We start from the raw sequence: 22,094 nt of genomic DNA on the forward strand, positions 1-22,094 counted from the left end.
CTTTGGTTTTGAGAATCTGGCATATGTGGTAGTAGTAGCATATCGATATATCAAAAATACTCTACGGTATATTTTAGTATTTCATTTTAGAATATAATTGTTTTGTGTAATTCCACACTTTAATTTAAAATGAGTTGCGGGTATTTTTGATATATACTATATAATAATAACATAATAAGTTTAGTCATTAAATTTCTGAAAATTCGGTTGCGGTCTGATATAAAATAATTTTTAAATGGGGGAAAACGTCTGGTATATATGTGGCACTCTATGGTATATTTTGTATACTCCATGGTATATTTTGGTACTATGTACTATGAAAATTTGGTATATTATTAGTATTTCTGTTATTTTATATCGTTTATTTTATTTATTTTGCTTTCATTTAAAATGAGTATCGAGTATCTCTCAGTCGAGCCCACTCGACTGTAGCTTTGTTTTCTAGTTTTTACTATATATGCATTTAATTAAACAAATTATTTCAATAATTTGAAATATATAAATTTCACTCCAAAAATATTTTTTAAAACGCAAATATATTATAAAATTGAAAAATTTTTTAAATTTATTTTCGCCTTAAAAAAAAAAGGAAATATTTTATATTCAAATCCAGTAATTATAATATACAAATTTTCTATTAAAGGCTGCTAGTTTTCATCAAGAAGAATATTCATACTAAAAGAAACTTTTCTTCCAATACATTTAAGCTTAATCCCACACAAAAGCAACCATCTATTTTAGTAGCTTCTTGTTTCCAATCCAACGCATTCAAGTTGAAGCTCGTCAGTTAGTCAACTTCACGGTATGTGCGGCATGACTGGGACAACCACTTGATGCTTTTGCTTTTGCCTTGACAATGCGCTCTGAAAGATGTTGGCCAAGTCAGAGCAGAAGCAGCAACAGGAGCAGCAGCAGCGTGGAGCCTAGCCCAAAGCCAAACAGAGTCAATAATAGATAAATGGCAATTTCTTTTTGCGGTTTGTCTGTTTTCAGTTTCTTTTGGTTTTTCGAGTCCTTTGTTTGCGCTTAGAGAAAAGCAAACAATCGACGAGGGACAACAACCACAGCAAGACAAACTGCGAGCTAGCTATTAAAATATGCGGGTGAAGCTACTTAGGAAAACTAAACACACACACATACATTCATACTCGCACAGCACTTTAGTGTCTGTACTTATGTGTGGGTGGATGTGATAAACGTAATGGGCTACACAGCGTATCCTTAGTCCTGCGCCATGAACTTGGACAGACATTCAAAGTGATTGCTGTTGCGAAACTGTGAGCAACATTCCATTTATATACACTCGTTGATGGATTTATTGCAACTGGTTGCTTACAGTCAGTCGATCCAACTGATTGTGTTAAAGACAGACAGACAAACTTAATGTCTGTTTGCCACTTGCTCGTTTAAGGAGTCGGGGTTCATATCTTTCAAGTTTCAGCAGTTGGGGGCGGAGAAAACGGAAACCAACGATGAATGGCGTTTGTGATTTCTGTTGATTTCGGTATAATTAAGTTAAGTCAACTAATTCACAAGGCAGCAGCAGTGTAAGCGGGCAATGTGGAGAAGGGGAAGTACATGTATATAGTATAGTATTCTATGCAAGTGATTACCCAAAATCCAGTTAAAGATTTTAAATTCTTTTAAAGTGCATTGAGCATAACATCTAACGCTGAGTTGATAATTTAGATAAAATTTAAATTATACAAACTTTCTACTTTGAACATTTTGCAATGGGAAAATGCATCATAGAAGAAGATAAGAAAGTCCATATATATATACTGTAAAATTTTAGTATATATGTAATTTCTAAAAAACTTTTACTTATGTGAATGAAAAATAAATAATGCAAAGTGCAGATCTTCTATTTGAATTGTCTGTAAGCGAATGCCCTTAAATTAAATTTAATCCTTTTTTGTATTAGAAATATTAAATATAAATAAAACACTATATTTATTCGGAAACTATTTTCTTTTATTTATTATAACTATTTCTTTCAATTTTAGGAAAAAGAATAAAGTGTTCGTAAATACAATATTATTTTTAAAGTCGACTTTCTTATCAAGTTCTTAAAACAAATACAAAATAACTCGACTGTAAGATATCCGCTACCCATTGTTAATGAAAGCTGAAGAGTGCGGTATTTTTATTAAATTATACCAAAATAATACCACATAAATACTAAAATACCAATGGCTATATATATGTATGGTATATTAATATAGTACTGAACTCAAAATATACAATAGAGTACTGAGTCAGTATAAAAATTACATTTTGAATTTTTTCTTATTGTATACTTAAATTTAAATATAGTATTTTAAGATGTTGTGACATCTTTATATTTAATTTCATTTATTTTATAATTGTAATAATTTATGTGGTAATTTTATTATTTAATATTTTATTATTTATTTTGCATTATTTATTGCTCTACCCCTATTTTTGTTGTTCATTGCTTGAATTATTTATCATTTTATTTAATTTTAATTTCTTTGATTTTGCTAATAATTTTCTTTTGTTTATTTTTTTAATTTGTGTTCATTTTCATTTCTGGTATGGCGCCAAAATTCAAATGCAAATGCGCTTTCGATGCCCCTGAGGCTCGGCTGGCAGTCGCAGCTTGTGTTGCAAGCACACAACAGCAATGCAACACAAAGCCACCCCCTAAAAGCAAAAGGCAAAAGCCAGAGAACGGATGTGCGCATGATTGAAAGATGGCAACCCCCAAGGGAGGCGGACCAGTTGCGAACTCACAAAGCGTTCTTTAGTTGTAAACAAAAACAAGTTGCAAGTTACGCAAAACGGCAAAAGCGCGAAGAGAGCGAGAGAGAGAGAGAGTGAGAAAGTGAGAAAGTGGTGTGGAGAGTGTGACAAAGGGAGCGCAGAGAGAGCGAAATTGAGAGAGCAAGCTTCCTGATGATGAAGAAAAATATCCCAACCACACAGCAGAGCGTGGAACATTAACAGTCAAGTGGACGTCAAACTGGGCTGAAGTACGAAGACACAACGCCAAGGAAATTATTGATTTTGTAAAGTGAAAAAAAGTATCTCTGGGCTGAATGATTTTTGTGTGTGGCAATGTTGTGTGCGATTTGCAAGTGAAAATTCAGAAAGTGAACAACTAATTGCAGTTAGCAAACGTAGACGTAGGCGTAGCTGTAGCTCCACAAATAGGCGTGGCAGCTGTGCTGGGCCATCGAAATGGCCGACAGCGAATTTGAGGAATTCCATAGGCCCATATTTGAGCCACATGCAGTCAGCAGCAGCCCATTTGGCAAAAAGAAAAACACACATGCATTTTACTCGTAAGTACACACACTTCACTTCAAATCCCACCCAATTAGTGTCGACGAAACCGCAGTGAAAAATCAATTGCGACACGTGTTTGTCATTCAAAATTTAAACTCTTTTTTTTACTGCTCATTGCTAATTGATTTCGATTTCATAAACACACACACACAGTCTCATACCCAACGATGACCTGGATGATTCGCACTCCTCGAAAAGCGATGGCTCCGATCAGGAGGAGGAGGCGAAACTGCAGCGTCAAGTCGAGGACGATGAGCTCGGCGATGGCCTAAAGGTGACACTCTCCTCGGATGGTTCGCTCGATACGAATGATTCATTCAATTCGCATCGCCATCATCCGCTGAATCATCAGGATGCCATTGGCGGCTTCATTGGCATCAATGGCATGACAACTGGCCCCGGACCCGTGACCATTGGCGCCACCACAGAGCTGTTGACACCCACAGCTGCAGCGGCCACACGACGTCGTCGCAAGCTGCCCGAGATACCCAAAAATAAGAAATGTAAGTGGAGTTCAAATACATTCCCCCTACAACCCAAGCATGTGTCCACAAACACGTCCTGTCTCCCGCCTCCCAACGTAGTTGAAGCTAATCTACTCATGGGTTCGTTGCAGCTTCCATTCTACACATTCTAGGTGCCGCTGGACAAACGCCCTGCACGCTGGCGGATGAGTTTCGCATTGGCGGCGCCACAGCAACTGGAGGAGCTCCGCCACGCTCCAATCAGCAGCGTTCGTTCTTGTCGCTCAAGTGTGGCTATCTGCTGGATGAGGACTCCAGTCCGGATTCGGAGCGTTTGCAGAGCCTGGGCGATGTGGACAGCGGCCACAGCACCGCGCATTCGCCCAACGATTTCAAGAGCATGTCGCCACAGATCACATCCCCGGTGTCGCAATCTCCATTCCCGCCACCGTTTGGTGGTGTACCCTTCGGGCAGCTGGAGATGCTGGAGGCCACACATCGGGGACTGCACAAGTTTGTGCCCAGGCATCACGATGAAATTGAGCTAGAGATTGGCGATGCCATCTATGTGCAAAAGGAGGCCGAGGATTTGTGGTGCGAGGGCGTCAATTTGCGCACCGGACGTCAGGGGATCTTTCCATCGGCCTATGCCGTTGATTTGGATTACAATGAGTTTGATCCGACGGTGCAGCTGGTGAAGAAGGAGCGCTATCTGCTCGGTTATCTGGGTTCCGTGGAGACGCTGGCACACAAGGGCACCGGCGTCGTCTGTCAAGCGGTGCGCAAAATTGTGGGTGAATATGGGAATTCGCCAACGGGACAAACGTGCATTTTGGAGGTATCCGATCAAGGATTGCGCATGGTCGATCGCTCGGCACCAAATGTAAGTCAAGAGAGAGCGTTTTGTATACTTTACTAGCTATAACTTATAAATTCTCTTGCTAAACAGAACAAAAAGGAGAAGAAACCCTGCATCGATTACTTCTACTCGCTGAAGAATGTCTCGTTTTGCGCTTTTCATCCACGGGATCATCGCTTCATTGGCTTCATCACCAAGCATCCGACAGTGCAGCGTTTCGCCTGTCACGTCTTCAAGGGCTCTGAGTCGACACGACCCGTTGCCGAGGCTGTGGGGTGAGTTTCAACTTGATATCCAACCCCTATATGAAAGATGATATTAATTTTTAATTTTACTCTATCCAACAGACGCGCCTTTCAACGATTCTATCAGAAATTTATTGAGACCGCTTATCCCATCGAGGACATCTACATTGAGTAGAAACAAAACAAAAAGAAAGTTTAATGCTTTAAAATTAAAAGAAAAACAAAAAGCAAACAACCACACATTATTACAATACAATATGATATATATTTTTTGTGTGATTATTAATAAAAAAAAGAGAATCTCCACAAATGTTTGGTCTTCGTCAACAAAAGCAAAAAACAACAAATGAAAAATCTAAGCTCACATACAAAAACAAAAACACAAAGTCTAACTAATACAATAATTTTCCAAGTGAAATTCCAAAAAAATTTGCAATCTTTAAGCATGTAAATAGTTCATTTCGGTTCGTAAAGCAGCACACAGAACACACAGCGATTAGACAATTTAAGTGTAATTTATAGAAATGCGCTATAATCCCAAAATTAAAAACACACACAGAAAACAATACACAATGTGACTTTAAATAGCAATTTCCGATAAACAAAAAAAACAATACATTTACTATATAAACAAATATATGCACAAACCAGATGATTATCTATCGGAAGAACTAGAAACTAATATCAATCAGTTGTACCACACAAGCTATATACACAATATCTTCGCGACTTTTTGTGCGGCCAAATATATACGTATCCAACGATCCAACAAATTAGTCAAGATCTTTCATCTGGTTGTAGAATCTTTTTAGTTATCGAAATGTAAGGCTCAATACCTTCAATTCCACACGCAAATATTCTAGTATTACTTACTTATTATTGAAAAAAGAAAAGCCCAATTCTAAGATGTGTAAAACAAATCTATATATATATATGAAGACGAAAATATATGTAAACAAAAATATATATATTACTATATATAAAACTCTGAACAGATTTGTGTTCTCTTTTTTTGTGGGGGGGAATTAAGACCGTAAGTAAAAGACCTTTTGACTTTTTTTTAATAATTTATGTATAATTTTTTCTATATTTTCATATTTATAATACAACTTAGCTTTACTAGTTGGTTGGTTTCTTGATTTTTACAGCATTATTTATACATATTTCGAATTTTTACTTAATTTTTTTTGTGTTTTTGCAAGTGTAGAAATCATGTTCATAATTATTTAACATACATAAAATGTTGTTATATACGTATCTTACATAATGTATATATATATATATTTGGATTTACTAGGCATGTGCTTAGATTGTTGTTGTTCTTCTGTGGTTCAAATAACACTTACTTTCCCCTCCTCGTTCGTATGCCTGCAATTTCTACATTCTAACTCTAATTCTAATATGCTTTTCTGTATATTTCCCTATGTAGCCCTACTTGCTTAATCTCTAACTGTTGCCACCTGTTCAACACTTAATCATATATCATAATAATAATAATAATAATATAATAATGCAATAATAATAATAATAATAATTTCATTAGTAATACTTATTGTTTGCCTATTTGCTTAGAAATCTATACTTGATGTGTTTCTCCTTATGAATTTATTCTGTATTTCCTTTCATTTTATACGTTATTTAGGCATATTATTAGAGGTTTCTCGACTTATCCCAATTATTTAAACTCTGCAAAACGATTGGCTGAAATATTCCTTCACTTAATTTATATATGTATATATATATATTTATGTATATATAGTATTACGTGTTTTATTCAACTAGAAGTTGGTCTGGCTGTCCTAAAAAGTGTGTGTTCATTAACCCAAAACAAAATAAGTACCACAATTTGGTCGACTTATCGACTAAACTATAGTTTGTTCTTCAATGCGTAGTAACAAGTTCAGAATATTGCTTCATTTGTACAAAACGGCACCAAAAATATTTAGTCCTTACATCCATTTAAATATTATTACGAGTTAGTTAGTTATTCATTCGAACTGTTCAAATTTCAATGTCAACCACAACGTGAATCAATTTAATGCATTGTTTAATTGACAGATTTTGTTGTTGGTATTTTTGTGTATTATTATTGATTCCATCCGATTGACTCTTGTGTGGCTTCAAAAGTGGATTTCTTGCTATTTATTTATATAATTATAGTTATTTATAACCTGAATGATGAAAAGTAAATGGTTGTGCAACTGTGTAGAGTATTTGATTCCTTCTTTTTTTTATATTCTTGTTGTCGATTTTGTTTTTTTTTTTTTAAATAAGGCTTTTTGTTTTTATTTAAATTTTTGCTAAAACTACAATTTAAAATTAATAATCAGAATTAATTAATAATTAGATTAGAACGAACGTAATAATAAAAAACATTTTCTCGCATACACACAATTATTTACAATTACACAATTATCATCGTAAATTTTCCAATTTACCATTTCAATAGATCTAAGATTACAATTTCTGAATATGTTGGAATAAATATTTTTGTAGGTGTAGATTACTTTGTTGTTTTTTTTTCTTTTTTTTGTTTCGTTTTTTTTTCCTGTTATGCATAATAGTTTGTCGTGTAACTTTGCGTTAAATTAAAATTTGTATATACAATACATGGATATATATTTATATATAGTTAAACATAATCAAGTTCTTTGTGATCGATACTGTTTTGAAAAGAATTACATTACATTGTTTTTTTTGTTTTTTTATATAATAAAAGAGAATCCTCGAGTTGGAATGCTCGATCAGATCGAACATATGCCTAACCATATATAAACATATACACAAATATTTATATTGTGTGTGTTTTTTGACTTGGCCTAGACAAAAGGCGTCTTTGTTGTTGTTTTACTTATATTTCTTTTTGCTATTGCTAAACTGCGATGCTACAAAAAAAATTAAAGAAAAAACGAAAAACAGAATGAAATTAACTATATAAAAAAATAAGAATTTAAAAACGGAAAACTAATTTGTTGCTGTAACTTTTGGAGTTTCTCGACACAATTTGACTTATACCCTAAAAATACAAACACTTCAAATTTGTTGTTGTTGTTGGTTTTGTTTCGATTTGTTTGTGGTTTAGGTCTAGGTATATGTTGCTGGTTGCTTTTTATATATGCACTTAGTTGCGGCAAGTGCCCCATCCATCCTCCTACCATCGTTATCCGGGGCAGCCGACTTTGATTTTCGCTAAGAACTACAATTAATGACTAAAGGCTACAACTGCGCTTAAGTTTTCTCTTCTTTTTTTTTTGTGTTTTTTTTTTCTCATCTCATTTTTTTAACAAATTCTTTTGCTAATGTTGTGTTTTATGATTATTTTATACATTTCTCATTGTTGTGTCATTTTTAAATAGGTATTAATAAATAATTAAAATATATATATATATTTTTATATATATATGTGTATTTATATATATAATATATGTTTATATAGATTTTTTGTTTACGATTTTACTTGCTTTTCTTTATATATGAGTAGGTATTTTTATGGAAGTGGGTTAACTAGCAGGCTAACGTCTCATAATCCCGACCCGACATCATGATCCGTTCTATAACCGAGCATTATATTTATGGTTTTGTTTCGTTTCGTTTCTGATATTTAGGCTAAACGTAAACATAATGCGAAAATATAACTTTAATACAGTATTTTACATATTCTAAACTAGTTTAAATATATTCTCATATATATATATATGTATATGCATATATAGGTATATATATAAAATTCGCTTTAATTAAAATGTACAATTATGCAATTAGTAATTTGTTTTGTTTGTAGGTTATATTCTGCAGTGTGTTGTAGGGCATTTTTATCGTTATCATTTTATCATTTATATAAATACGTTTGAAATAATATCTCGGTGTAGCTGTGTAAAACAAACCTTACAAACACGGGACGAGAGTTATGTATATATATGTATAGAGAGATAGATAGTACTTAAAGAAGGGAAGTGATTGCAGGATTGTGGTAGATGGTAGGACTTACAAACTAACTGTACAAGATAGTATTATAGGTATAGGGAACTGTTCGAGTGTGCTGTACAAACATTTAAAAGAGAAAGATGAGGGATGCGGAAGTTGAGTTCGAGGTTGAGGTTGAGGTCGAGGTCGAGGTTAAGGTGGTGCTGAAAGAGAGTGTGGTGGTGTGTTTTTGTTGCTTTGTGTTTAGGGGGTAACTTAGGACACTTGTTGCTGTTTGGAAGTAATCGATCGATCGATAATTATCGATTGGTCGCTCGCTCGATCGCTTGCTTGCTTTACATATGATTATCATCTAACCTCACAGTCTTTTTTCAATGGAAGTAAACCGCCTGTTGTTCCGTTGCCGCTGCCGCTGTTGCTGTTATTGTTGTTGTTATTATTGTTGTTGCTGTTGCTGCTGTTATTGTTGTTCGAGTTGCTGTTGCACGAATTGCTTGATCCCGATCCGCTGGCCGATGGCAGTGAATTGTTGCTATTATCATAGTTACCCACATTCACGCACAACGGCGTCGTAGGCCCAACGCCAACAACTCCACCACCGACCCCAACGAGTCCACTGCCAACCGATGCACTTGCCCCGCTCTCCGGCAACGACGTCGAATCATGCACATCCGCACTCTTGCTGGAATCAATCACAAGGCAGGGAGGCGACGGTGTGCTCGTATCCTTCCCCAGCAGCGCCGGCGATGCGTTCGCATTCTGCGAGTGCGGCGTGAAGCTGTTCGGCATCATCATGCCCGACGACGGCGATGCACCTACTAATGGAAGCAGCGGCAATTCCGACGCTGTTGCCGGCGATGCTGTTGTTGTCACTGAGGTTGGAGTTGGTTCTTTGCTTGTCTCGGACTTGGCACCAATCGCATAGACGCCACCGGCCGAGACTCGAGCGATCTTTAAGCGCAACGGCGCCTCCATTTGCGGCTGTTCCTGCGCTGCGCCACTGCTGCTGATGGTCATCATTGTGGTGGTCGTTGTCTCTGTCTTGCGCTTATTGATGCGCAGTATCAGCTTTGGCTTCTCACCCGGTGAATCGCTGGCTGTGTTCTCAATCAGCGTTGTGGTCATCGTTGTTGTGTTCGTGGTGCTGCTGTTGCTGTTGAGGATGAGCTGTTGCTGCTGCTTGTGACGCTTCTTCTCCTTCTTGTCCTTCTTCGGCTTGTCCTTCTTATCCTTCTTCGGCTTAACCAGCAACGTCTCATTGTCGCCGGCCAACTCACGCTTGTTGTTATCCTCACCCTTGTCGAAATCCTGCATGACCTTCTTGCGATAGTTCATCGAGTCACGCTTGATCTCCTCCAGCGTTGGTGTGCTATAGTTGCTGGTCAAACGTTTCTTCGGCGGACACGCTCGTCGCGTCATCTCGTAGCTGCTGTACTTGCTGCTCTCCGAATTGAGGCCAACACCGGCATTAGTTTCTCCGCTCGCCGCCGGCAGTCCTCTTATCTTGATCTTCAGCTTGGGCGCCTGATGATCATCTTCGCTGCTCTCCAGCGTTTTGCTGCGGCCCCGTCGCTTACCCGCACTGCTCGCTGCACCTGTCTTGCCATTGTCCGTGCTGCCCGAACTGCAGGCGCTGCGTCGCCGTCCATCGTTGCCACCACCGCCAGCACCCGCCGGCAACAGTTGCTCCTCCAGACCCGCATTGGCATCCAAGGCACGCAGCTCGCGACTGCTCGAGTTCTTCTTGAAGCGCTTCGAACTACCGCCCGTCAACTGCTCATCGTCCAGTTCGCTGGCATCCGACTTGCGCATATTCTCCAGGGGCAAACTATCGGATGCAGCTGGTAAACCACAAGAGCTGTCATCATTCAGCGTATCCTTCTGCACCACGTACAAGCTGAGCAGCTCCTTCTTGCGCATACGCCTCGAATTGCCGCTCACAGTCATCGACGAGGACGAGGTGCTGGCCACCGTTGCCGTGAGCTGTGCGGTCACCGTTGTCTGCACTGCATTCGCCTGCACCAATGAACTGCTGGACATGCTGCTGTTCGTCACCGTGCTGTAGTGCAGATCCGGATATGCGAGTGGTCCCTTGATCTTCAGCTTGAGTTGATTGCGTGCATCCGACAACGAAGCCTTCGTCGTCAGCGTCGTTGTGTCCGAGTCTATGGACACCTCCTCTGAGGTGGCCTCCATCGAGGCCTCCATCGTGGGCACCAGCTCAGAGACGAGCGTGTTGCTCGCTACGCTTGGCGCCGATTGATTCGCCTCCGTCGAGTGCAATGCGCTGTTGAGCAAGCTGCTCGCCGCTGGCTGTGCACCGACTGCTCCAACTCCAGACACTGCTCCCACTCCCACTCCGGCTTCTGTGGCCGCGACTGCTGCTGCAACTGTTGTTGCCGCTGTTGTCGGCAGCTTATTGGGCGACGTGTTGCTGCTGTTGCCACTGTTGTTGTTGGTGTTGCTGCTGGTGTTGTTGCTGCTGCTGCCCGTTCCCGTGGCCCGCAATGCCGACTGAAACTGTCGCTCATCCTCCTCATCGAATTCGCTAAGCGTCTGATCCGCTGTTCCAGAGTCAAAGGCACCCAACAGATTGTTCTGATATGCTTCCTGGGAGGCAGTGCTGTGCGGCGCCTCAAAGCCCAGATTATAGGTGCGCATATCGACGGGACCCGGCAACACGGGCTGCACAATCTCATGCATCAGCGGATTGCTAGCTGCTGTTGCTTGCGACTTGTTTTGGCCACGCAGCTTGCAACTGGCATAGCTTGTAGTGGGCGGTCCACCTGCACCTGCGGAGTTGGGCGTGGCACGAAGCTCGAAGCTGCGCCGACGATCGCGCAACGATTGCAGATTCTCCACACCAGGACCGGCCAACTCATCATCGTAGTTGTTGAACTCGAAAGGCGTGCCCACTAGATTGTTGACAATGTGCGTGTTGCTGCCGTAATCCGCCATCGGTGGCGGCAACGGCAATATGGCATTGCTCGCCGCCCCACCACGGCCACGACCTCGTCCACGTCCGCGTCCCCGACTTCCCGCTGCGGCGCCACTTCCACGCGGCGCACGCTGTCGCAGTTTCCCCGTCAGCGTGTGCGTCAGTGGATCGTATTTGGCGGGCGCTGCATTGGCAACAGGTGAGGGCATCGGTGGTGTTGGTGTCGGCGGCGGATGCAATGCCGTTGGCTGTCGCGGTGACTTGCCTGGTGATTTGCCCTGCGGCAGTTGTGGTGATTTGTGCTGCTGCTGTTGCTGCTGCTGCAGCTGTTGTTGTTGCTGCTGCTGCTGTTGTTGCTTCTGCTGCTTGGAGCTGCTGCGCTTGCTGGGCGAGACACCATCCTTGGGCACAGCCACGGACACAGGCACAGGCACTGACACTGGCACGGACACAGGAAGCGGCACTGCAACTGGCACTGGCACATTCACCGGCACCGTCACCGGCACTGAGACCGGCTCCAGTGGCACCGCCTGCACGGGGGGCGTGGGTGGCATCATCGGTGGCATCTGCTGCTCGGCACAGCTGCTGAGCAGCGTGCCCGGATATGGCGGCATGTTGCCATCGACTGGCGATTGCAGCTGATACTGATGATTCGGTGTTGTGGTCAGCGTCATGTTGGGCGTCGTATACGGCGTACCCACATACGGCGTCGTTGGTTGCTGCGGTGTCCCGCTGTTGCCATACATTCCCTGTTGGTTGCCCGCCTCTGTGGGCGTACCCTGCTGCTGCTGTTGCATCATGGCCGCCAGCTGTGGATAGATGCCGCCATTGTATTGACTGTTCGGCGTGCGCTGCGCATGCGTCGGCGTCGTCTGTTGCTGCTGTTGCTGCTGCTGAGGCGTGTTGTTGTACATGGACATGGCATCGATGCCGTTCACCAACGGTGTGTGACTTCCATAGGCGCTGTTGCTGCCGCTGTTGTTGTTGTTATTGTTGTTGGCACTCACACCGCCAGCGGCCGCTGCTGCAGCTGCGGCAGCAACCGCTGCTGCCGCTGTGCCACCGCTGGCTGCACTCACCGCTGCCGCCGCATAGCTATTGAAGAAACTCTTGTCTAGCTGCTGCGCCAATTGGCTGGGCGGCTGATCATTTGATTCGGACACCGAGCTAGGCGATGAACTGCGTCGTGCGGCTATCAAATCATTCTCATTCCAGCGTTGCATGCGTCCAAATGGCGACTGCATGCGTGTGTTCTCATCGTAGTCGCTCAGCTTGTTGTTGTTGCCGCTGCCAGTCAACTGATTGCCAGTCGACGATGTTTGCGTGGGCATTGCCGATGCTGCTCCTGCTCCATAGGCGCTCAGACTATTCTTCACAGCTGCCGCTGCCAAGTCCACAAAGTCGGGCGTTGGCGTCGTTGTTGCTGCCCCAGCAGCTGCTGCTGCCGAGCTTTGATTGTTGCCATTGCTCGCCGTAGGCTTGAGGTGCAACTGTTGTTGCTGATGTGGTGAGGCCTTGTCTAGGTAGCAACTGAGCGCTGCCTGCGTTGCCTGATAGTTGACGACGTTGCTGTAGCCCAGATTGTTGTTGCTTGCATTTGTGGTGGGCGTGGCATGCGTGGGCGTATTGGCCAAGCTGTTGGCATAGCTGCCGCCGCTATTCGCCGTCATCGGTGAGTCCTTGATGGTCATCTGGCTAGCCACCGAGTTAGGCGCTGAGCTGCTGAAGAGACAACTTTGTTGCTGTTGCTGCTGCTGTTGTTGTTGCTGCTGCTGTTGTTGCTGTAGCTCCTTTTGCGCATGTATCAGATCTTCAGGATCGGCAGCATTATGGAATGGAAAGACTGAGGGAATGGCAGGTGTTGGCGGCAGCAGATCAAGCGAATCCTTGCACTCATCCAGCGCCGCTTTGCGCTTCGTTTTGCGCAGCTTCTCGAGCAGATTACGCGTTGCCTGTGCACTGTCCTCCTCGGAGATTTGCTTGCTACTGCTGTTGTTGTTGCTGCCACCACCGATGAGTGTGGTAAGCGGTCCCGAGTTGGGTGGATTCAGCACACTTGCCACACTGGACAGATTCGAGGTGAAATTGTTGCCATACTTGCTATCCTCCATCTCCAGTATGGTGTCCACAATTGGCTGATGCCCTGCATCCAGCTCCAAGGCGCTGCAAGGCAATGGCATTTGTTCGGCAGGCGGCGCTGCCACTTGCAACGGTGTGGTTGGTGGCAGCTGCTGTTGTTGTTGCTGCTGCTGCAACTGCTGTTGATGCGATTGTTGTTGCTGTTGTTGCTGCTGCGCCTGTTGCTGCTGCTGCTGCTGCTGTTCGCCTGAATTGGAATTCGAGTCCAGCTCTATGATCTCTGGCGGCTCGGGAGGAATCACTGTGACCGCAGGCGATGATGTGGATGCCGAGTATTTGCTGGCATTCGCCAGCAACTCGTTCTTGCGCTCTTCCTCCAGCTCACGCACCATTTCCATTTCGTTCAACAGATGCTGCGTATGATGCGTATGCTGCTCCTCCTCGTCGTCGTCGTCCTCATCCCGTGTGGCGCGTCGTCGACGGCGTCGTGAACGCCAGCGATTGCCGCGACGTCGATCGCTGTGATCGCTACCCGCATCATCGGACAGCTCATCGTTGGAGGGCGTGGGTGTGGGCGAGGCAGGCAACGGCGCTGCCGGCGGTCGCTCATCGATGTCCGCCGAGAGTTCGGCCAATTTGCTGGCACTCGCCGATAGCTGGGTGTGAGTCGGTGCCGTTGTCAGCTCCTCGTCAATGTCCATGGGCTGTTCACCAGCCTCGGCTTCCGCTGACAATCGCTGTTGTTCCTGCTCTCGTTCCCGTTCTCGTTCCCGTTCCCTTTCGTTTGGCACTTCGGGCACCTCGACTGCTGGCAGCTCTGGCACTTGAATGGGAGTTGGAGCACGCAGCTTGGGTGGCGGCGTGGGCGTCGATGTTGGCGTTGGTGTCGGCGTGGGCGTGGCATTGTTCAACTGCTGCTGCTTCTTATCGAGCAGCTTGTCCAGCGCACTCGTCGTTCGTCCCGTCGCCGCCTTGCGTTGCGCTATCTCATGCTCCAGATTCGGTGGCGTCTTTTTCGGCGATTCAGCCCGAGACTTGCGTCTCGATGCTGTCGTCACCATCGCCGTCGCTGGTTTCTCAGGACTGACCTTGGCATTGACAGCGGCAACTGGTGTCGGAGGTGTTGGCGACGGTGGTCGCGACTTGGAATTCCGTGTGGCACGCTTTGTTGTCTCTGGCGCTGATGACGTTGTTGTTGTTGGCGTCGTTTGCTTGGCGGCATCGTCCAGCGAGGATTTGCGGCGTTGCGAAGCCGTTGACTTGGGTGTGGCAGGCACATGTGGCGACGTCTCCGGCGCCTGTTTTTGCGGTGTTCTCTTTGGCGATTTGGTTGTGGAATTCTGTCGCGTGCGACCAGCCAGAGGCGCCACTGGTGGCGGCTTGTCCAGCGATTTGCGCGGTGAACGCTTTGGCACTGCTGAGGTTGAGGTTGAGGTTGTCGCTACCATCGTGGACGTCGCTGTGGGCGTGGCTGCTGCTGCTGCTGCCGGCGTTGGCGCTGCCACTGACGAAGCTGTTGCTGGCGTTGACTTACGCTTCTCTACAGCATCGCTATCGCTGTCCGAGTCCGTGCCGCTGCCACTGCCACTGCTAGAACTGTCGCTGTTGCTGCTGGAGGAATTGCTGCTGCTGTCGCTGTCACCCGAACTAGAGCTCGACAAGTTCGGAGCCGCAATGCGTCGCTTGACAGGCGTCGGCGCCTCCTCCTTGGAGCGTCGACGCGGCTGCTCCTTTAGGTTGGAGGCTCGTCGCACAGGCGTCGTCGTTGTCTGCTGTTTGCTTGCTGACGTTTTGCTTGACGGAGTTGTCGCCGTTGCTGGCGTTGCTGTTGTTGTGGGTGTGGCTGGTGTCGTTGCTGTTGAGGGCGCAACATCCTTTTCGCTTAGCTCATTCGCTGTGCTCGACTCCTGGGCAACCTTGGCCAAGGCTGCGCCGCTGTTCTTCAGCTGCTCGGCTGCCTTCTTGGCTGCCTGTCGCTGCGGCACATAGGAAACGGCAAAGTTTTGCAGCTTGGCCACTTCATTGTTCTTGGGAGCAGGCGCAGATGTTGCTGTTGTTGTTGTGCTGGAACTGGAGCTGGCAACCTTCTCCTTGTCTTTCTCCTTTTCCTTCTCCTTGTCCTTCTCCTTGTCTTTCTCCTTTTCTTTTTCTTTCTCTTTTTCCTTCTCCTTTTCCTTCTCCTTTTCCTTCTCCTTTTCCTTCTCCTTTTCCTTCTCCTTTTCCTTCTCCTTTTCCTTCTCCTTGTCCTTTTGCACCTTCGGCGGTCGTCCGCGTTTACCACGCTCCGCTGTTGTTTCACCAGCCGTTTTGCCAGACGATTTCTGCAGCTCCTTTGGTCGCGCTTTGTCCACCTCCGTGTTCCGGTAGCTCGAGTCTTTCGTTTTACTCTTGGCACTGCTATTACCCGCACTTGCGCTAGCACTGCTGCTCTGCTCCGGATCACGCAAACGTTCGGAGGCATCGGGCAGCAGTGATGTCGCGAGATTCGTCGATATGCGCATGTTTTCGGATGCCTTTTTGGCTGCCTGTCGCTGTGGCACCACCAGCAGATCGACCGCTGGAAACGTTGTGGCATTGCTCTTACTGCTATTCGCTTTGTTATTGCCTTTGGATTTGGTTGTTGTCGTTGTGGTTGTTGCTGTCGCTGTTGCAGTGCCCGTCGCCAATGTGGCAGCTGTTGTGCCTGGAACAAACTCTTTCATGGCCGCCTTGGTGCGTATCGTTTGCTGATTCTGTGAATCGCTCACATTACTCTCGGCAGCCGCATGCTCCTCCTCCGGTTCGGGCTCGTGGACAGACGTCGACGAGCTATCCGAATCGGAATAGATGTGATGTCCCAGCTTGCGATTTGCATTTGCCGTTGCCATTGTTGACCCTGCGTTTGCTGTGCTCGACGATGTGTTGCCAGTGGTTAGGTGGCGCCTCATCTCGGCCGGCTTTAGCGGCAGCAACTCCTCACTTTCATCGCTGGACAAACTGCCTGGATCTTGCTGTTGCATTTCCTTGTCCATTTGAGCAAGGCCGCGTGTCGTCGTGGACGCTGCTGCAGCTGTTGCTGCTGCTGCTGTAGTTGTTCCATTGCTGGAAAGCTTTCGACGAGCCGCCGCACCAGTTGATGTTGCTGCTGCTGCTGTTGCGGTTGTTGTGCTGTGCTTTGACTTAGATGCTTGCGATTTAGCAGGTACTGCTGACTTATTAACGCGCTGCTTGCCACGCTCTCGCTCCCTTTCCCTCTCCCGTTCACGTTCCCGTTCACGATTCCGCTCGCGCCGTTCATCGTCTTCGTCGCTGGAGGAACTGCAGCTGGTGCGGGCATCGCCAGACGCCGCAGACGCACCCGCAGCTGCTTCACTTTGACGCCGTTGCCGTTGCTTTTGTCGCTGCTCAACGCTTCTCGCATACGATTGCTTTCTGACCTTGCCGCCGCTGCCTGTTGTGGCTGCTTGACTGCCCTTATTGTGGTTGTAGCTACGGTTGCTGTTGCTATCGCTGCCGGAGTCGCTGGCCGACCCGCTGGCACTGCCGGAATCGGAGGAAGAACTGCTGCTGGCGCTACTGCTGCTGCTATCATGCGCCGAGCTGGAATCACCCGATGATGAACTGCCGCTTGACGTAACGGCGGACGTTCCGCCAGCCGTTGCATTTGATTTGTGTGGTTTATGATGACTCGACGTCGCCGCCGTTGTCGTCCCGCTCTTTGAGGCACGCCTCCCCGCACACGGCATCGCCGTGGACGCCGTTGCTGGCGCCCTTGGCGAGCCGCGTGGCTTGTTGGCCTTGTTGGCCATTGTATTGGCTGACGTTGTTGTAGCAGCTGCAACTGGTGTTGTTGCTGTTGCCGTTCCCGTTGCCGTTGATGGCGTTGTCGTAGTTGTATTTGTCGTTGTTGTTGTTGTTGTTATTGCACCATTGTTGAGTTTCTTTTTGGGCGAACTCTTGATCGCCGCCTGTTTGCGTTTGGTGGGCGACTGTGAGGCGCGTCCACGTGCCTGCACCTTGCCCATCAGCTGCTCCAGTATATATTGTAAGCTCTGGTACTGCGCCGGCACAGTATGCTGATCCGTCGAGCTATAGAATCGATCATATAGCGTTGGTCCATCATTCGCATAAATAATGGCATCCGTATCCAATGCGGGACGTTGCAGCTGTTGCTGCTTATTACCGCTGCCGCTGCCGCTGCCACTGGCGCTGCTCTCTGCCGCCTGCTGCTGCTGCACAGCCTCATCGAGCACACCCAACTGCTTGTAGAAGACTTGTTCGCGCAGCTTGAACAACGAACGCGAAAGCTTTTCACGTCTACTGACCATATAGCACAGATTACGCACACGCTCCAGATCCTGGCGCAAATGCACGACCAGTTTATGATTCTCGAGATCCTGTTGCTCTTGCTTGCGTGCCAGCATCTCCACATCCTCGGACTTGGGTGGTATGAGTTCACGATTGTGTCGAGACTTTCGCTTCAGTTTCCAATAGTTGTAAATGGCCACGATCGCATCCTCGTCGACGTCAAACAAATGGCAGCTAATGTCATTGATATTCACATGCTTATCAAACTCCGCCTCCACCTCCTGCAATAAAAGTTGAATCAAGAAGTTGTTCAGTACGAGAAATATTAACTGCAGACTCTATACAATTCATACCTGTAAGCGCTGCGCTCTCGCTTGATTACGCTCCTCGGAGGTCATGTCGTTTTTGCGATGATGATTCTTGCGTCTGCGATGATCCTCACCTTTGCCACCTCCGGGCGTATTGCTGCCATCGCCAGCAGCGGCGCCAGTGCTGGCAAATTTATTATTCTTTTGCATGCTACTGGCGGCGGATGTATGATGATGATGATGACTGCTGGCACTTGCACCCTCTTTTTTGCCCTTGCTCATGCTATGCTTTTGGCAATAGGAACGCAATTTGACACCATCCTCGGCATTGCCCTCCTCGATGATGGCACGCATCTCGAGCCCATGCTGAAAGGCACAGGTCACATGATAGGCAGTCTTACAGGTCTTCACCGAGCACTGTATACAGCTGCCCACGCGTTCCCGACACAGAACACAAATCAATGACCAGCGACTTTGGGGAATGCTTGAGATTTTTGTAATCGGCTCCATGCGATCAACACAGCCAATGCTCACTTCCGGTATCCAGAGTGCGCATGATACATGCGCCCAATGTTTGCCCGATTTATTCGACTTCATAGCGCCGCCTTTGTTCGGACACAGCACACAATCCGGCTTAATACCCATTGAGCATGTACGACAAAGCCATTGACCTGTAATATTTGCAAATTTGTAATGAGTAAAAGGATATTAACATACCCATATCATAACAATGTACCTGATGGAATCGCTGTAATGCCGTAACAAGCCTGATGCACGCAGATATTGCAATTATCACAGAATACCATTTCGTTGGCCTCCTCAGAGTCGGGCGATCGACAAACATCACATATAACATTCTCATCAAACTCAATGCCCAATCCCTCCTCCTGCTTAAGTATGACCTGAATTTGCTCCCAACAACGCACCTGCATTTACAAATTCAATTCAATCAATTCAATTATGGCATATTGCAACAGTTTATTTACCTCTAGCTCCTCGATGACACGCTCAAATTGCGTTTCATTGATGAGAAATGCACCGCATTGAGCGCGATCCCCATTGTAGAGACGCAGCCAGGCCTCATCGATTGGATCTATGTCATAGGCACATGTGTTCTCCGCCAGGGCGACCACATTCGTCAAGCAATGCAGATCCGGCGAGTAGTGTTCGTCTTTGGTGATGCGCAGGAAACGATTTTTTGGACTACAATAACAAAAACATTGAAATTAATTAAAATATATTGCAAATACGAGTAAAATATATTGCAATTGGAAAGAGTTGAGTACTCACAGTTTAAAGTCATGCGCTGGCGACACAATTGGCTCTGACAGCACATAAACACACGGCTCGGGCAGCGAATCGGGATTGACGGGCACCTGGACACCCTTTTCCCATTCCTGCTTCCATTGATCGGTTACAATCAGATACTCGTAGTTGGCCAATGGCTCTGAGTCTGGCAATTTCATTGCGCTAATGAGATCCTTGCTAAAATTGCAGAATAATATAGAATACAATGATGGATATGATGATTAATCCTTGAGGTAAAAGTAGAATACTTACCGATACAGTTCAGCTGGCGCTTCTGTTGAGCTGCGATTGTAGATGCTCGACATTTTAATATCGGCCACGGAGCGTGCTTGCCACGTGCTATTGCTGCCGCTATTGTTGCTGTTGTTGGTGTTGTTATTGCTATTGCTGTTGTTGCCCTGCGATTTACATTTGCTGGCCGATTTAGCCTTGCCCGGCAGCTTCGTTGTTGCTGACTTTGCCTGCGGACTGTGCTCATGTTGCTCCAACGCAGTTCCTGTTCCTGCTGTACTTGAGGATGATGCTGCATTTGCTGCTGCTGTTGCGGTGGCTGCAGTTGTCGCCGCTGTTGCCGTTGTTGCTGCAGCAGCTGTTGGGGCACCGTTGGGCGGACGACCTTTGCGTCGCTTCGTGGGCGGCGGTTGCGGTTCAACATCCTGTCGCTGCTGCTGCTGCGGCGGCTGCTGCGGCGGTTGCAGCTGCTGCTGATTACCGCGTTTACCTCTTTGTGACATTTTTCATTGGTGTTGTGTTTTTGTGTGCTTTTGTTTACTTTGTGTAGTTGATCTGGTTTCGCGTCTTCGTTGAACCGTTTCAATTCTGTCTCGGCTCTCGAATTGTGCTTAAGACTTAGACCTCCCGCGTTTGCTTTTAATGTCTGCCAAGTGCGACCTGAATGGATAAAGCAACGAACGGGGTAAATGCAAACAGATTAATCAATGAACTAGCAATAATTTTGGAAAATATATACATAAGTATGATATGATAAGTACTTACTACATGCTTAAGGCCACAATTGACGACACCACAACCAAACCGCCGGTTGTTGTTGCTGCTGCTGTTGCAATCTTCTGGTCTTTGAATTGTTGTTGTTGTGTATATTATAAATATGCTGATTATAATTTGTGTTATTGTTGCTGCTGTTTTTGTTTTGGTGGTTGTTGTTGTTGTGCTGCTGCTGCTGCCGCCCGTGGAACATGGACGCCGCCGCTGCCGCTGCACCAGCACTAATCCCGAGTAGCGCCGCCACTTTGCAGTCTTGTGCCGTGCACTGCTCTACAGCAATAACAGCGCGCTCTTCTGCCTGCCGCTCCCACCGCGCTTTTGTGTTATTGTTGTTCTTGTCTCTCTCCTTCGTCGTTTTGATTATTTTTGTTTTTCGCACGCACTTTTTGCGATCTCAAAAAACGTATTATTAAATCACTGCGCTGTTCTCACATCCAAAATGTTATTATTATTATTATTACTTTACTCGAACATCCCTATAAAATGTATTTTTTTTGCTTACAATCAGCCTCAGCAGTTTTTTGCACATTTGCAAATTTTTAGTTGTACATTTTCTATGCATTTTTCGTCACACAAAAAATACACAAAAACGAAAAAAAGAACGTACTGAAACTGACAGTAAAACGGAAAATAGAAAATCGCTAATCCACAAACAAAAGCTGGCTACTGTGAAACGCAATCGTCAAATGCCATCCCAAAAAAAAATCCATCTATCTCGCACGCTCGTTTTAAGGGCGCGCGCTTTTATCGCATAGGTGCGAGCGGGACGCAGGTGGCATGCGTGTTGCAGCCGCCAGCTTTTGTGCGAACATCTCTGTTCCACTCCTCAGCGCCTTCTCAAATCCCTCCTCTACCATACACATTCGACGTTTTTTGCACCTTTTTTCCTACGTTTTTATTGTAGTAATATTATTTGTTTTTGCAAATTGCACATTTTGAGAATGTTTTTTAAATCATGCCCGTGCCCGCTGGTTGGCATTGTCGCCACATTTGTTGCTTTGTTTGGCTGTTTTGGTTGTCGCGTTCGAGCGAATTTTGATTGGGATTACTCTATATTACTCTGGGCTTTGCTTTTGCCGCCGCAGACACACACGCGAGCACTTGCTGGTGGCCGAAATGGGCTCAGCAAACAAATTACACGTTACGTTTTATTATGCACTCGCGATTCGCGCAATTGGCATAATATTTGCGACAAATATGCAATTTTTACGGATTATTTACAAGATTTTCTTCTCGGTTTCGTTTTCTACGTCTGCCATTTTGCTTTTCGGCTTATCGATTATTAGAGCTGTACCGGAATCGATTATCGATATATGCATTGGTTCACAATTTACGTTTTGCGTGCATCCAAACATCAACGATACT

The 22,094-nt window shown here is 45.6% G+C and overlaps 2 protein-coding genes across 4 annotated transcripts; one reads left to right on the forward strand and one right to left on the reverse strand.

Moving 5' to 3' along the window:
- The first annotated feature begins 2,875 nt into the window (after positions 1-2,875).
- Positions 2,876-5,862, forward strand: LOC117570724 (JNK-interacting protein 1). Its single transcript, XM_034252538.2, has 5 exons — positions 2,876-3,308; positions 3,466-3,815; positions 3,929-4,659; positions 4,726-4,910; positions 4,983-5,862. The coding sequence occupies exons 1-5, from the start codon at positions 3,205-3,207 to the stop codon at positions 5,053-5,055; spliced, it is 1,443 nt and encodes a 480-aa protein (XP_034108429.1). The 5' UTR covers positions 2,876-3,204; the 3' UTR covers positions 5,056-5,862.
- Positions 5,863-7,130: 1,268 nt separating this feature from the next.
- On the reverse strand, positions 7,131-22,071 carry LOC117569739 (PHD finger protein rhinoceros). Of its 3 annotated transcripts, none has more exons than XM_052005638.1 (8): positions 21,621-22,071; positions 20,721-21,205; positions 19,977-20,615; positions 19,707-19,901; positions 19,403-19,619; positions 19,153-19,342; positions 18,462-19,087; positions 7,131-18,389 (listed from the first exon to the last, which is right to left on the reverse strand). In XM_052005638.1, the coding sequence occupies exons 3-8, from the start codon at positions 20,456-20,458 to the stop codon at positions 9,153-9,155; spliced, it is 10,947 nt and encodes a 3,648-aa protein (XP_051861598.1). In that variant the 5' UTR covers positions 20,459-20,615; positions 20,721-21,205; positions 21,621-22,071; the 3' UTR covers positions 7,131-9,152. The 3 variants fall into 3 exon arrangements, with proteins under 3 accessions (XP_051861598.1, XP_051861599.1, XP_051861597.1); XM_052005639.1 differs by having other exon boundaries at positions 20,721-21,151; positions 21,609-22,071; XM_052005637.1 differs by having other exon boundaries at positions 21,609-22,071.
- Positions 22,072-22,094: the final 23 nt, after the last annotated feature.

The sequence above is a fragment of the Drosophila albomicans genome, chromosome 3, assembly GCF_009650485.2.
Source record: "Drosophila albomicans strain 15112-1751.03 chromosome 3, ASM965048v2, whole genome shotgun sequence".
Lineage (NCBI taxonomy): Eukaryota > Metazoa > Arthropoda > Insecta > Diptera > Drosophilidae > Drosophila > Drosophila albomicans.

Coding starts and splice junctions, on each gene's coding strand:
- LOC117569739 (XM_052005638.1), bottom strand. CDS start 20,458: ATGTCACAAAGAGGTAAACGCGGTAATCAGCAGCAGCTGCAACCGCCG. Junction 19,620..19,706: donor CCAGCGCATGACTTTAAACT/GTGAGTACTCAA, acceptor TTGTTATTGTAG/TCCAAAAAATCGTTTCCTGC. Junction 19,088..19,152: donor CATTACAGCGATTCCATCAG/GTACATTGTTAT, acceptor CAAATATTACAG/GTCAATGGCTTTGTCGTACA.
- LOC117570724 (XM_034252538.2), top strand. CDS start 3,205: ATGGCCGACAGCGAATTTGAGGAATTCCATAGGCCCATATTTGAGCCA. Junction 3,309..3,465: donor AACACACATGCATTTTACTC/GTAAGTACACAC, acceptor ACACACACACAG/TCTCATACCCAACGATGACC. Junction 4,911..4,982: donor CCCGTTGCCGAGGCTGTGGG/GTGAGTTTCAAC, acceptor TCTATCCAACAG/ACGCGCCTTTCAACGATTCT.